The sequence below is a fragment of the Corvus hawaiiensis genome, chromosome 3, assembly GCF_020740725.1.
Source record: "Corvus hawaiiensis isolate bCorHaw1 chromosome 3, bCorHaw1.pri.cur, whole genome shotgun sequence".
NCBI classification, from domain to species: Eukaryota; Metazoa; Chordata; class Aves; order Passeriformes; family Corvidae; genus Corvus; species Corvus hawaiiensis.
The window spans coordinates 1,973,529-1,987,615 of NC_063215.1; the positions used below are offsets into that span (position 1 = coordinate 1,973,529).

Consider the following 14,087-nt stretch of genomic DNA (forward strand, 5'->3'; position numbering starts at 1 on the left):
GGATTCTGTGATTCTCTCCTGGCTCAAGGTCCTTTTCCACATGAAGGAACCTCTGTACAAAACCTGAAGTTAAAGAATGATTTGCCCAAGAAATAAAGCTCCCAGAATCCCATTCAGAGTCAGCTGAGAGAGGCAGAGCCCAGTATAAAACAAGGAAAACGCTCTCAGAATTCCTCACTCCTCACGGCCTCTGCTGATGGAAGCGGTGAAGGAGATGAATCCTCACTACAAAGAGAAATAAATTCAACCTTGACTGTCTGTTTCAAGAGTCACTGACCATCTCAACCAATGCTGCCGTGACGACCAAGCTCCAGAAGCACAAAAACTAAAAGCTCTGATTCATCTCCAACCCCATTTTCTCGCCTCTTGAATATTTAGGAAATGCAACTCGAGTAACTCCCACAGAACTCCATTTACCAAGCACTTATAATGTGAGTTTTACATTAAAAATATCAACCTTTATTTATGTGCTGAAGAACCCACACGTTGTCAGGGCAGGTTTTTGTCACACTGCTCGATCCGTGCTGCTCTGACTCCACGGAGTCACTTTGGGTTTAAAATTGCTCGGTCACACGGGCTGTGGCAGAAATAGTTTCCTTATTATCTGCAGAGCAAAGGCCAGGCTACTTGGAAAATTATTTTAGGCCCAATAAAATTAGCTAAGACACCTGCAGCAGGGAAAAAAAATATGGACTACCCACACCCTGAATCACAGCAGTAATTTGAATGGACAACCTAGAACCAGCACCCTCCTCCCCTGAGGAGCTGTGTCCTTCAGAAACTCTTTGCTCAACTTGTTTGCTATTTTATCTTGATAAAATCCACTGGGAAAGAGCAGCAGAGCACTTTTTGTTTGGTCTTTGAGTGACAAGAAGGGGGAAAAAAAAAAAAAAGCTAAGAAAACCAGCAGAAGTGTTTGGTGCCCTCCAGAGGAAAACCAAATTAAGTTGCAGCTTTCAGATACAAAGGACTGGTCCTAAAAATCGCTGCTCCTGGAGAAGACAGCTCTAAAATCGCTCCTCTTGGAGATGATAATGTCACAAATAAAAATCCACAACGACAAGGCAGCAAAGTGAAACCATCAAAGGGATGCTTGCCTCATTTAACAACTCCCAAAACATCAAACTTCCTCTTTTGTCGGAAAAGCACTGAAAATTCAGCATTTCCTGCCCCAAGCACGTGTGCATCAATCAGCCCGTGCTTTCCGAGCTGTAAAACGAGCAGAGCAGCTCCTGTCACACCGAACTGCTGCAGGGGGAGCTGCATTTGGGGCTGGAAGGGGCCGGGAGCGCTGACGCTCTCCGGGCTGAGTCATTCCTTACGGGAGCTGACGTCCGGCCGCCCTCCCAGGCTGGAGCAGCTCCCCTGCCCAGCTGCAGGGAATCAATCCCGTGGCAATGGGATTTGTCACAACTCCAGACCAAGGTGATGAGGCGTGACAGGGCCAGGGCTGGCTGGAATGCCAAGAAATGGGGAAAACTTTGGCCTTTCCTGCCATTTCCAGTTCGCCGTTCCCTGCCTGCTGCTGCCGCCCCTCTGCGCTGCTGAGTTGGGCTGTAAACATCCTGTGCCTCAAAATATATTTAGATAAACACTCCCTTTTAAACAAAAAAAAAAAATCTAATTCTCTTCAGTGTTTTCAAAGAACAAACGATTTAAACCTTAAAGAATTCCATGAGGGAGAATCCAGGCTCTCACCTGACGGCCTCTGCCACGTTGTTGGAAGTGTGGCCCGACAGGGCATCGTGCAGGTTCCTGATGAAATAATCTCTGTAATCTTCAGGCAGAGCCATGAATGTTCCACCCATCACGATAAACTCCACTTTATCCACGCTGTGGCCCAGCTGCTTCAGCTGGAAAATTAAAAATATCACGGGGAAAAAAAATGATCAGTCGGGGATTTCTCCAATTGCAATCCCTGATTTTCTTACTGCTGCATTTGCTTCTTTTGTTGTTTCATGAATGAGAAATCTTTAATATTTCTGTGCAGGTTTTTTATAACCTCCTCCCCCTGCAAAAAAAACCCCTCCAAAGTCATTTTTTTACTGTAAGAACACAGCCCAGAGTAGAGGATTTTCCTGAAAAATCAGAATTATTTAAGTTACTGGTTACTGAAACTACCTAAATTCGGCCAAAAGGCAAAAAAATTCCTTGCATCTCCTTCAATCCATGTAGAACAAACTCTCCTTAAAAACTCGTGAGAGAAAACACTGAATTCATGGAGAATTTTCCAATGGATTTGGAGATAAACAGGAAACTAATCAAAGCAGAACAGGATCGAGAAACTTTTCACATCTAACTCTGCAAGAAACCCCCAAATAAAATAACTTTGGTAGGAAAGGCACTGTTTGAGTATTAAATTCTCCATGGAATCACCAAGAACTAGGAATTCCAGAGAAGCTCAGCTCCATTTTGTTGGAATTATTATTAACCATCACCTATTGCACACAAGAGATCTTAGGAGAGATTCAAATCTCACCATTTATTTCATGGAAATGAGAGCTGGACAATTAAAATGTATACATTTAAATTTTTTTTGTTTTGTTTTGTTTTTTTTTTTGCAGCCCACCAGTCCAGAAATTAAAGCAATCCTCATTTTTTTTTTTTGCATCCAATCCCAAGGAAATTCCCAGTAAAAATGTACCTGCTCCACTCTGTGCCTTGTCTGGAGATAGGGATCGTACCGAGCCCGGATGGCCCTCATGGATGTTGGCTGCAAAACACAAAAAGATTCCTTTTAGAAACTTCTTTTCCCCAAAGAACAGCAAAAAAGAACAAAAGAACTTTCAGCATTGAAATTAATGCTGAAAACTTCAAATCCTGACTGCCCCAAAGCCTTCAAACCCACCAATAAAGACTCTGCACAGTTGTAAATATCAACTTGGCTCCTTAAATCCTTAAACACGTTTTTGTCCTGAGATGGCAACAGGACCTACAAGGAACACCAAAATTATTCAATTTTTAGTGCTCCACAACAGCTAAAAAATCTCTGCAGTGAGTCACAGCAGCGTTACAAAAATCACAAAGTGTTTCTCAAAGCACTTTTGGTTTTGGTCCTGCTCATTTCAGAACCTTTTCACTTGCACAAATCACCCAGGCAGCATCCTCTAGACTCAGTTTAAGCCTCAAATATTCTCTAAACTAAACTTATTCCTTCAGTTGAAATCCCTAAAAGCTCTTTTTCTTCTATCACCAGCTGATGGAAGCCTATTAATAATATTTCAAGAAGATTTTCAGGCACCTTTTGTATCCTGGATTCACTTGGTATTTCCCATTTTTCCTGTTTCCTTAATGGGACAAATTTTAAATCACAGAGGCAAAAAGAGACAAAGTTCCTGTTTAAAAGATGCTGCATTAATGTTCACCAAATGAATCCAGTTGGATTTCACCTCATTTTCCTGCTTTACATCCTTCCCACAGCTCTGAGGTTTTTGGTTAAAAGCAGCCACAATAATTCAGTCACAAACTGCTGCTAAACTTTCTCCAGACAGCAGGGAGAGAAAAACTGGGAGGTACAAACATTTCGGGAGAAATCACTGCAGATAAAAGGGAATGAATGCAATTTCAGAGGCATTAACAGCTTAAAAACGGGATTTTTCCCCCCAAAATTTATGTATTTTAATCCTGTAGGAACCTCCCCACATCCTATTCCAGCATTTGAAGACCCTTCTTACACGAGGGCACAACTTTTTACATTTTAACTCATCATTATTTACTCTGATCAAGAATTTCCCTCCTGGGCTTTGAGCTGCTTTACAACCTTTAGAAGTTTCTGAAGATTGGTTTTGGTTTTGCTCTTGGACACGAGTGAGTTGTAGGGATAAAGCCCAGCCTAACCCAAAGCCAGGCTTATGGAATGCTGGAATTCCCCAAAAGAGGGCATCAGTACCTCATATCCAGTGTAGGACTGGGTGGAATATTCGAAGTCAGAGTCAGGGCCCCCTGGGCAGTACCTGCAGGGCAAAAAAAACAGAGAAAACAGGAATTAAACTCTCACAATTCCAACTGTTTCTGTGATTCCATGAAATCCAGGAACGCTGGGAGGAGCTGAGCCTGCCTGTGTTTGCAAACAATGAAGGTCCAGTGCAAAACAGGAATTTTAATTGATTTTAGTGAGAAAGGGATTGGTCAAAACCACTTCAGACCTGTCAAATTCCTACATCCACCTAAAGCAACTTTCTGGAAGCAAAATATTGAAAATATTCCTGGGATATGGCATTATTTGAGGGAGCAGCTGTAGAGTTTTGGAGCAACAGTTACCCACAGATTAACTGATTTTGAAAAATAACTTTACAGTTTGAGTATTTTCCACGATTCCCTCAAGAGCACCACTTTATTCCATGCAGAACATGATTTCTCTTTGGCGTGGAAAGATGTCAAACAGGGATCTCCTCCTGTCCCAGCACCTGCTTTTCCAGAAATTTCGGGAATTTCAGTATTTGGATGGTGAGAAAGCTCATCTGCATTGGCTCCCCGAGCTTAGGGATGTGTTATTTCATCAACAAAACATTCCAGGTGCTCAGAGATGAATTCAGACAGGAGGGTGGGCAACTCCTTCTCCTTCAGCTCCAGCAGGAAAGGTGAGGGAGCATCCAGGGAATTTTCCTTATGGATCAGCTCCCAGGACAACGCCACCTCCACCAAACCAGCCCCATTAGCTTCGCAGGATAATTGATTTGTTTCCTCACTGCCAGCTCACCCCGAGTCATCTGTCATCATTATACAATTAATTAGCAAATCACCGTGCCCACATTCATTTGCTGGCAAAGAGCTGAGCAGCCGAAGCCATTTCAGACACAAAATCACCTGGAACAGCTCAAACAGAGGAGCTGAAACAAGCCCAGAGTGAAATTCAGGGATGTGTTGGGAATGACAGAGAATGTTTGGAAAGAAATGATGGGAAAAGCGCAGCCAAGAGGAGATTTCAGGTGCTCCGAGTCAAACTGAGGAAGAGACTTCGAGGTTAAGCCAAGCTTGTGGGTTTTGATTCAAATAAAACCATTTTTGGCTGTTCCAGGAGGTTTTGGCAGCTGGAGGCCTCCCTTCCATCTGTGCTCTGTCATTCCAGAGCCACTGGAATGGCACAGCAAGGAATTTTCTGCAGGCAACACCTGCTCCTCCTCAGGAGGGGCTCAGCTCAGCCACCTTCAGAATTCCCAGATCCTGCTGCTTTCCTGCAGGATCTGGAATCTCCCACCTGCTCCTCTGCCCAGGGATGCAACAGCCCAAATCAGGGACACAAACCCCACCTGATCGTTAACAAATTGGTAATAAATTAATAACCATGAAGGTGGGAATCTCCTGTGGAATGGTGGGTCTGGGTCATGAAAGGAGAAGATTTTCTCCTTGAGGAAAAGGTGAAAAAAAAGTGGATTTTGGGGTGATGTGTGAGGTATCAACAACCTGGCAGCTGTGCAGAATGGGAGCCTGGCCCCAAAACGCTGCTCCTGCAACACTGGATTTATCCAGGAATGCTGGGAAAATGTCCTTTTGGGTCATGGAATCACAGCAAGGCTGAAAAAGGCATCCAAGAGCATCCAGCCCAACCATTCCCTGCCCTGAGCCGTGTCCCCAAGTGCCACTTCCACAGGGATTTTCAATCCCTCTGGGGATGGGGGCTCCACCACTGCCCTGGGCAGCTGTGCCAGGGCTGGACAGCCCTTTCCAGGCAGGAACTGTTCCCAATATCCAACATGAACTTCTCCTGGTGCTGCTTGAGGCCGTTCCCTCTCATCCTGTCCCTGTTCCCTGGGAGCAGATCCCACATGGCTCCTCCCAGGGAATTCCAGAGAGGAAAATTCCCTCTGGAGCCTCCTTTTCTCCAGGCTGACCCCCTTTCCCCGCTCCCTCAGCCTCTCCTGGTGCTCCAAACCCTTCCCAGGACACGCTCCAGCCCCTCCTGGAGGATAGAAGTGTCCCCAGGCCTGGAGTTGTCCCAGCAGGGCACATCTGGGCCGGCCATACTCACACACAGATGTTGCCCGTGAAGTTGATGTGGGGACACCGGTGGGGTTTGCACATCACAGCCACCACAGCGATCTGCAGGGAGCGAAGTGAGGAGAGAAATCACAGTCCTTGCCTCTGAAGTGACGAAAATAAAGAGCTTCTTGCAGGGCTGGGGCTGCTGGGGCATCTGTGGGATTGTTTTAGGATGCTCCGTGCTTGGGCTGCCACCCAAAACAGCTGTGGGTTAACCCTCGAAGGGGAGAACAAAAGCAGCAAGAAACAGGAACCTGTATGATTTAGTATTTCCACATGTGTGGAAATTTGGGTCTAATAGGGAGAATGAGGTGTTTTACCCTGAACTGGATTAACTGCTCTGCTGAAAAACCCACAGTGACACGGACACACTTCCCCTTTTTCCTCAGAGAATCCCAGGATGGTTTGGGTTGGAAGGACCTTAAACCCCATCCCGTTCCAACCCCGACACCTTCCACTACCCCACTTTGCTCCAAGCCCTGTCCAGCCTTTCCTTGGACACTTCCAAGGATGCAGCAGCCACAGGGAAACCTCCAAGGAAGGAACCTTCCCCCAAATCCTTTCAAAGCCACACCCCTGCGGGCACAAGGGCACGGAAAAGGCAACCTGGAACGTGCCGACGCCACCGGGCATTCCCCATCCCGGTTTTGGGCAGGAATCCGACCCAGTTTGGGGCTGGGAGCAGGGAGGATGGCGGGGGAAGGAGGGATGGTGGCTGTGCTCACCCCACTGGCCGTCCTGATGGGCTTGGCCTTGAGCTTTGGGAGCAGAACCTTCCGGAACTGGGGCGGGACAGCCGCGATGATGTCGACGAGCCGGGGCTGCGCTGGCAGCCCGTACTTGGCTGAGGTTTTGGTCTTCAGCCTGCAAGCAGAAATACCCCAAAGGACCAAAATAAGGGCTCATTTCCAGCAGTTCCACAGAGATCCTGGTAGGTTCTGGCAGTTTTGCTCTGCAGACAAAGTATTAAAGCAGCAAACAGCTGCACTGTGCATTAAGGGACCAAAAACAAACTCACACCCACCAGCGATTTTTAGTTCTTTTTATTTTCTGCACCTTTTCCTCCCAAATATGGCTTCATCCTAACTTTGTGCAGGCTGCCAAGGCTCTGGCTTGTCCTTTTCCAGGGGTTTGACTCATGTGTTGAAGCCTTACACAGCCAGCCTGTAGCTGAGCTCATCTCCAAGGCAATTCCTGGCACGTATTTCCAACAAAAAGTTTAGGATGAAGCGGAAAAAGTGAGGCAAATTCAGGTTTTATTACCCCACATAAATAAAGGAGTAAGAAGTTTCTGTAAACAACAACTTCATGTGTTGTTCAAGCCTAAAAAAATCTGATCGAATATTATTCCTACGTTAACATTTCCTTTTCCTGGTGGATTTGGGACTACTGAAGGATGGCAGTGAGAGTTTCTTGGAGTTTTTCAGCAATCCCACCCATTTTGGGACTCAGTAGCAAATCAGCCCAGAATTCCCTGATTTTATGATCAGAAAATGGGAGAGAAATGGTGTGAAAAAGAAATCTGGGTGTCACAGAAAGCACAGGATGTGCCCATCCCTGATGGATCAGCTCCAGAGGCACTCACTTGTTGAGATCCACATCTTTCCCTTGCTCGTGAGCCTCGAGGAGCTGCTTTATGATGTCAGCAATGGTCATCACCATCAGCTCGGCCTGGCTGAGCTCCCCTGGAACGGGAACAGAGCAAAAACAGCGAGGAGTCAGAGATTTTCCCACCTGGGACAACCCAGGGGCACCTGCCCTCGATTCCTGTCACAGAACTGTGGAATGGTTTGGGTGGGAAGGGAATTTAAAGCTCATCTCAATCCAAACCTGACACCTCCCACTGTCCCAGGCTGCTCCAAACCCTGCCCAACCCGGCCTTGGACACTGCCAGGGATCCAGCGGCAGCCAGAGCTTCTCCGGGAATTCCATCCCAGGGCCTCCCCAGCCTCTCACAGAACGTGGCAGGAGCGTTTCCTGTCGCCAACAACCTGCGTTCCCTAAAATCACAGAACCATGGAATGTTCTGGCTTGGAAGGGACCCGCCAGGATCATCCAGCCCAGCTCCTGGCCCTGCACAGACACCCCGAAATTCCCACCCCGTGCATCCCTGAGAGCGTTGTCCAAACGCTCCTGGAGCTCTGGCAGCCTTGGGAACGTCACCATTCCCTGGGGAGCTGCTCCAGGGCCTGACCACCCTCTGGGGGAAGAACATTTTCCTAAAATCCAACCCAAACCTCCCTGGCACAGCTTCCTCAGCTATTCCCATCTGTTCTCTCTCTCTCTCTCTCTCTCTGCAGGGTTGGTCAGGCTGCTGCACCTTCTCTGCTGCCCAATATCCCGTTCCCAGTTTTTGTCCCACTCTGATTTAAGGGAAAAGCCCACTTAACACCGGGACTCCCCATTCTGCCCCCGGCAGTCAGGACAAGGCAAACTCCTGAGCGCCACCGGGGTGCCCAGGGCTCCGCCTTCCCGGCAAAAACAGTGGGGAAAGCACCCCAAAGCCTCAGGAAGGTCGGGGCTGCCTCTTCAGCCCCTCCAAAACAACAGAAAGGGGCAAGGCCGACCTCGCGTTCCCACCGCACGCACACAGAGAATCAAGGAACGATTTAGGTTGGAAAAGTGCTCCAAAACCATCGAGTCCAACCATTCCCAGCACTGCCAAGGCCACCACTGACCCGTGTCCCCAAGTGCCACATCCACACGGCTTTTCAGTCCCTCCAGGGATGGAGACTCCAGCACTGCCTTGGGCAGCTGTGCCAGGGCTGGACAGCCCTTTAAGTGAAGAAATTCCTCTTAATATCCAACCTAAATCTCCCCTGGCACTATTGGGGGCCGTTCCCTCTCCTCCTGTCCCGGTTCCCCGGGAGCAGAGCCCGACCCCGCCTCAGCCGCCCCCTCCTGTCAGGGAAGCTGTGCAGAGCCAGGAGATCCCCCCTGAGCCTCCTTTTCTCCAGGCTGAGCCCCCTCCAGCTGCCTCATCTGCTCCTCCCCCAGCTCCATCCCCTCCCCGGACACGCTCCAGCCCCTCAGGGCTCTCTTTTACCTTTCCCATTTTTCCTTTTCTGCTTCATCCCGGCGGATCCCGCGGCCTATCCCACAGCTCTGCCGTAAAGCGACACCGCCCCGCGCCGTCGCGAAAGCGCCGTAAAGCGCCGGGAGGGCGGCACGACGGGTGAGGGGGGTGCAGTTCCGCCATCAACCACCGGGGGCAGCGCGGCCGCACCGGGAGGGGGCGCCGGGGACTCCCCGGGTTTGGGGGGTTCTGGGGGTCCCCCCGGGGTTTTGGGGAGGGGGTTTGGGGTCCCCGGGTCCCCCTGCCCATGGCGTGCCCGGTGTGCAGTGTCCTCCGTTGAGATGCTCGGTTGGATGGTGTTTGTCGAGGCCGCGGTGTCAGGTGAATCCAGAGTCAGCTGGATCAAGGAATCGGTCAAGGAACCGATCAAGGAATCGATCAAGGAGTCATGGAATTAGGGAATCAAGGAATCAGGGGAATCACGGAATCACTAAACTGCAGCGTCAGAGGGTCACAGAGTCTCAGAACTGTAGCACGATGGAATCGTGGAATCACGGGATGGTGGAATCTCAAGAGTCACGGAGCCACAGAGTCAGAGCCACGAAATGATGGAATCACAGAGTCACAGAATCCCAGAACTGTAGAATGATGGAATCACGGAGTCACAGTGTCAGAGAGTCACAGAGTCTCAGAACCACGGAGTGACAGAATCACAGAGTCTCAGAATCCATCACAGAATCCCAGAGTGATGGAATCACAGAATCTCAGAATTCGTCACAGAATCACAGAGTCATGGAACCCCCAAATTAAAAAATGATGGAATCACAGAGTTACGGAATTCCAGACTCACAAACCCGTGGAATGACAGAATTGCAGACCCACAGACTCACAGAACTAGAGAATCAGAGAATCAAGAGAATCACAGCATCATGGAATCACCGACTCACGAAATCATGAAGCACAGACTCCCACAACCACAGAATCTCGGACTCACAGACCCCCAGAATCCCAGATTTACAGATTCTCAGAATCCCAGGATGGGTCGGGCTGGAAGGGACCACAGTGGGTCACTGGCAGGGCCATCCCAGAGCCCAGGGCACAGCTCTGGAATATCCCAGGGAGGAGACTCCTCACCCTCTCTGGTCTCTGGTGCTCGATCACTGCTCAGAGGGATTCCTGTGGAATTCCTGGGATCAGTTCCTGCCCGTTCCTCTGGTGCCATTGCTGGTCCCTGGAGCAGAGCCTGGGCCCTGCTCTGAGCCTCCCTGCACACAGGGACACCCAGGGATGGGGTCTCTTCCCAAGGCTGAGCAGCCCCAGCTCCCTCAGCCTTTCCTGGGCATGGAGAGCTCCAGGTCCTTCCCCATCTTCGCTGCCGGGCCTGCTCCAGGAGCTCCCCGCTGTCCTGACACAGCACTCCCGGGGTATAAGAACATCCTTATGGCTGTCCTTACAGGACAATTTCGGATTGATATTCCCAGTAGTGGGATCATCCTATTTCCCCGTTAGAATCCAGTTTTTCCCTGGGGTTTTCTTCCCACTTCCCCCTTGCGCTGCGATCCCCCCCTGAGGGATCCCCACACGGGCCCGAGGACGCCGCGCCGCCTCAGCGCTAGATGGTAGCAAAACATCGGCTTCAGCAGGGAAAAACGGGCTGGGTTTTCCTGACAAAAGGCGGAAAATGCCTCCCGGAGACCCGCGGGATCCCGGGGAGTGCACGGAGGGGGGAGATGGGGATGGTGGGAGGGAGCAGCGAAGGGGAGCGGGGGGAAGAGGCTGAGGGGAAAGGGCGGCTCTGGGGGTCCCTGAAAGCAAAGGCAGCACGGCCGAGTGTGGGGCTGGATACTGGGAAAAGGTTCTTCCCCCGAAGGGTCGGGCACTGAACGGGATCCCCAGGGAATGGTGACATTCCCAAGGCTGCCAGAGCGCCAGGAGTGTTTGGACAACGCTCTCGGGGATGCACGGGGTGGGAATTTCGGGGTGTCGGCGCAGGGCCAGGGGTTGGATTTGATGATCCTGGTGGGTTTCTTCCCACTCAGGATTGTCCATGATTCCCTAAGTGTCACAGTGTCCTGTGCTCTCCTCCTTGGGAAGATTTGCAGACCCTAAAGCCCTCAGCAACCTGGAATAAACCCAAATCTGACCCTGTTTAAAGCAGGAGGTGGGACCGGAGGTCTCCTGGGGTCCCTTCCAGCCCAAATTCTGCAACGATCCTGTAAAATCAGCTCAGGATTCTTCCATGAATATCCAGTGACTTCTAAAACTCAGATGAGCTTCACCTTCTGGAGACAGGGATTTCCATGGCTGGACTACACCTTGTCTGGGGAACTGCCCTGCTGTTTGCCAGGGCCTTGCTCCCAAATCTTCTTGCTGGTGGCATCCCGGTCAATCCCTGGATTTTGGTGGATCATGAACCTACCCATGAGCAGAGGGGAGATGCTGCCTGGATGGAAAACAGGACTGTGGAGGAGGAGAGAACAGGCAGCAAGGAAAAAAGCACCGAATTACAGATAAAACAGCAGGGAGATGCTGGCAATGGCCACGTGACCTGCTCTGGGGATTTGTGGGATGGTAAAAAATCTCACAAAGAAAGAATCTCACAAAAAAAAAAGATGATTTTTCTTGGAAAACCTTCGGATCCAGGGGCTGTTCTGAGGATTTTTGGCACCACTCTCATGACTGGGGTGTGCCTGGGGGCTGAAGGGCTTGCAGGGAGGGAAAAGGGCACGAGGAAACAGCTCTTCCCACCGGGTGGGATGATTTAAAAGGCAGCCAGAGCCTGCTCCGGTGCCTGAGGATGGCACGAGGGTGTCTGGAAATCAGATCCCGGGACGGAACAGGTTGAAATAGGGTTGAAACCATCCGCTCCCACCTGCCTGCTGGGCCTTTTGGAGAGCTGAGCTGAGTCTCCTTCCTACAGGATGTGCTGGGAGTGCCCTGCGATGCCCGGACCTGTTCTTGGCCTGGGATTTTACCTCCCCCGGGGTCTCCCGAGCCTCCTGTGCCAACCAACAGTTTCTCCATGGTCTGGGAGGTGGCTGTGCTTCCCCCCAGACCTTTATCTTCTGTCCTCCCCTCTCCCAAATCTATTCCAGCAGCTGCTGTGCCTTGGGATGTTCCAGGCGGATCAAATTGGATTTCAAACCCGTTCCCATATCCCTGATGGGTCTGAACATTCCAGCAGGGACGAGGTGGTGGATTTCAAACCCATTCCCATATCCCTGATGGGTCTGAACATTCCAGCAGGGATGAGGAGGTGGATTTCAAACCCGTTCCCATATCCCTGATGGGTCTGAACATTCCAGCAGGGACGAGGAGGTGGATTTCAAACCTGTTCCCATATCCCTGTTCCTCCCTAAAAACAATTCCTCACACCCTCATCTCAGCCTTGGAGCTGAGCCGTGCTCTCTGCTCGTTATCAGCTTCATCCACTGATTACAGCAACTTTTTATCTTGCATTTATTTCCTCTCACTGGCTGCTCTCCCTTTCCCACAAGGTCTCCACGCTCTTCCAGCACCATCCATTAACCCTTTATCCCTCCAACGCCGCTGCTGAGACTTTGCTCTCCTCCTGCTCCCACTTCCCTGGCAGCAGCTCACGTTCCCTTGTCTTCCACCTCTCCACACGAGTTGGGCATTTCCAAAAATCCTCCAGCTGTGCTCTCACCCGCAGCTCCCGTCCTCAGAAGTTACACATTTTCCTTTCCCCGAGTTCCTGCTTCTTTAGCTCAGAATAATTAGGAAAACTTCATTTTGGCCCCGAAGCCAAACTCCGGTACCGAACTCTTGCCCTTCCTCCGGGGCAAGGAACACCAGGGAAGCGCAGGTGGAGTTTTGGGATAGCAGAGCTCCAGTCAGAGGCAGTCTGGCGTGTTTGGGTTTGTTCCCCACATCTGAGCGGGGCTGTAGCCCAGGGCTCGCATTCTCATCTCGCTGCTGCCGCGGCTGCTGCAATTCAGACGCTGCTGATTCATTGGCCCCTGGGCTTTCAAAGGTGCCTTTAATCAGAGGCTGGGGCTGCTTCCAGTCGTGCAGGACCTGGAAACGCCGAGCGAGCGGGGCAGGGAAATGCGCATCTCCAAGGGCACAGCTGTAGTTTGGCGATCTCTTATCAGCGTTATCTGGGAATTCGCTCTGAAGTGGGGCAAGGACCCTCTGCCTGTGCCCATCACCAGCCCCAGGCACTCGGTTTTGCCCCAGGGGGTGGCACAGGCAGCTGATGGATGTTGGGGTCCCTCCCCTGCCATGGAGCCCTGGGAGAGGGGCCCTGAGGGCACAGACACGGGGTTTCCTGCCCCTGCTCAGCCTCGTTCCCATTGGTTGGTTTGTGCTCCCTGCGCGGGCAGAAGGACCCTTGGTCCCGTGACTGGAACAGTTCCTGGGCAGAGCTCCGGCCATGCGGCTGGAGAAATAAACATCTCTCTGAAACAGCTAGCAAGAATCTGTCTGTCCATATATATATTTCCTTTCCACGGGACTCCTGGTTTGATATATGTGTGTTGCAGGATCCCCACTGCAACAAATGGTGGAGATTTGTGAGCAGAACGATCCCCGATCCCTAAGCGACTGATTTGTGTGAGTAAACCCTGGAAACTTTGGATTCCTCTTCTTGGTTTTGCTTTGCTATTCCATATCTAAACTATGGAGGAACCGTGGGAAGACTCTTGGCTCTCAGAGCCGCATATGGACATTTATCTTAAACTTAAAATGATTCTTGAACAACGATTTGTAAATTTTAGCTTGATTCAAGCTCAAAAAGAACTGAAACACTTCCTGGCATGGTTGTTTAAGAACTTTTTCTATGTTTCTTGGGATTTAATTCTTACCAAGGGCTTTTGGAAAACCGTTTGGACACAGTTAATACTGGAGTCAAAATATATGCCGATGGAAGAATATTTTCGTGAATATTATTTAGTTACCGAGACTGTTGAGCAATGTCAGCTGTGTCCTGGCGAAGGGAAGCGTGGCGCAGGGACCGTGCGGCCCAGGCCACGTGCACCGAGCGCTCTGAGAGCAGCAGCGAGGCAGTTCCCGCGCGCGGGCGGAGCCACGCGAGCCGCAGTGTCGGTGGCGGAGCGGGGAGCGGCGGGAC

At 50.6% G+C, this 14,087-nt stretch overlaps 1 protein-coding gene across 1 annotated transcript in view; it reads right to left on the minus strand.

Annotated features, from left to right (window-relative positions):
- ELP3 (elongator acetyltransferase complex subunit 3) overlaps positions 1 to 9,113 on the minus strand; it is a 76,202-nt gene extending 67,089 nt beyond the window's left edge. Inside the window, exons 1-7 of the mRNA XM_048297581.1 lie at positions 9,026 to 9,113; positions 7,565 to 7,664; positions 6,705 to 6,843; positions 5,969 to 6,039; positions 3,890 to 3,953; positions 2,645 to 2,713; positions 1,699 to 1,853 (exon numbers count right to left, since the gene is read on the minus strand). Of these exons, the coding sequence (XP_048153538.1) occupies positions 1,699 to 1,853; positions 2,645 to 2,713; positions 3,890 to 3,953; positions 5,969 to 6,039; positions 6,705 to 6,843; positions 7,565 to 7,664; positions 9,026 to 9,053 (626 nt within the window). The 5' untranslated portion in view covers positions 9,054 to 9,113. The remainder of the gene's footprint in view (positions 1 to 1,698; positions 1,854 to 2,644; positions 2,714 to 3,889; positions 3,954 to 5,968; positions 6,040 to 6,704; positions 6,844 to 7,564; positions 7,665 to 9,025) is intronic.
- Between the last annotated feature and the right edge of the window lie 4,974 nt (positions 9,114 to 14,087).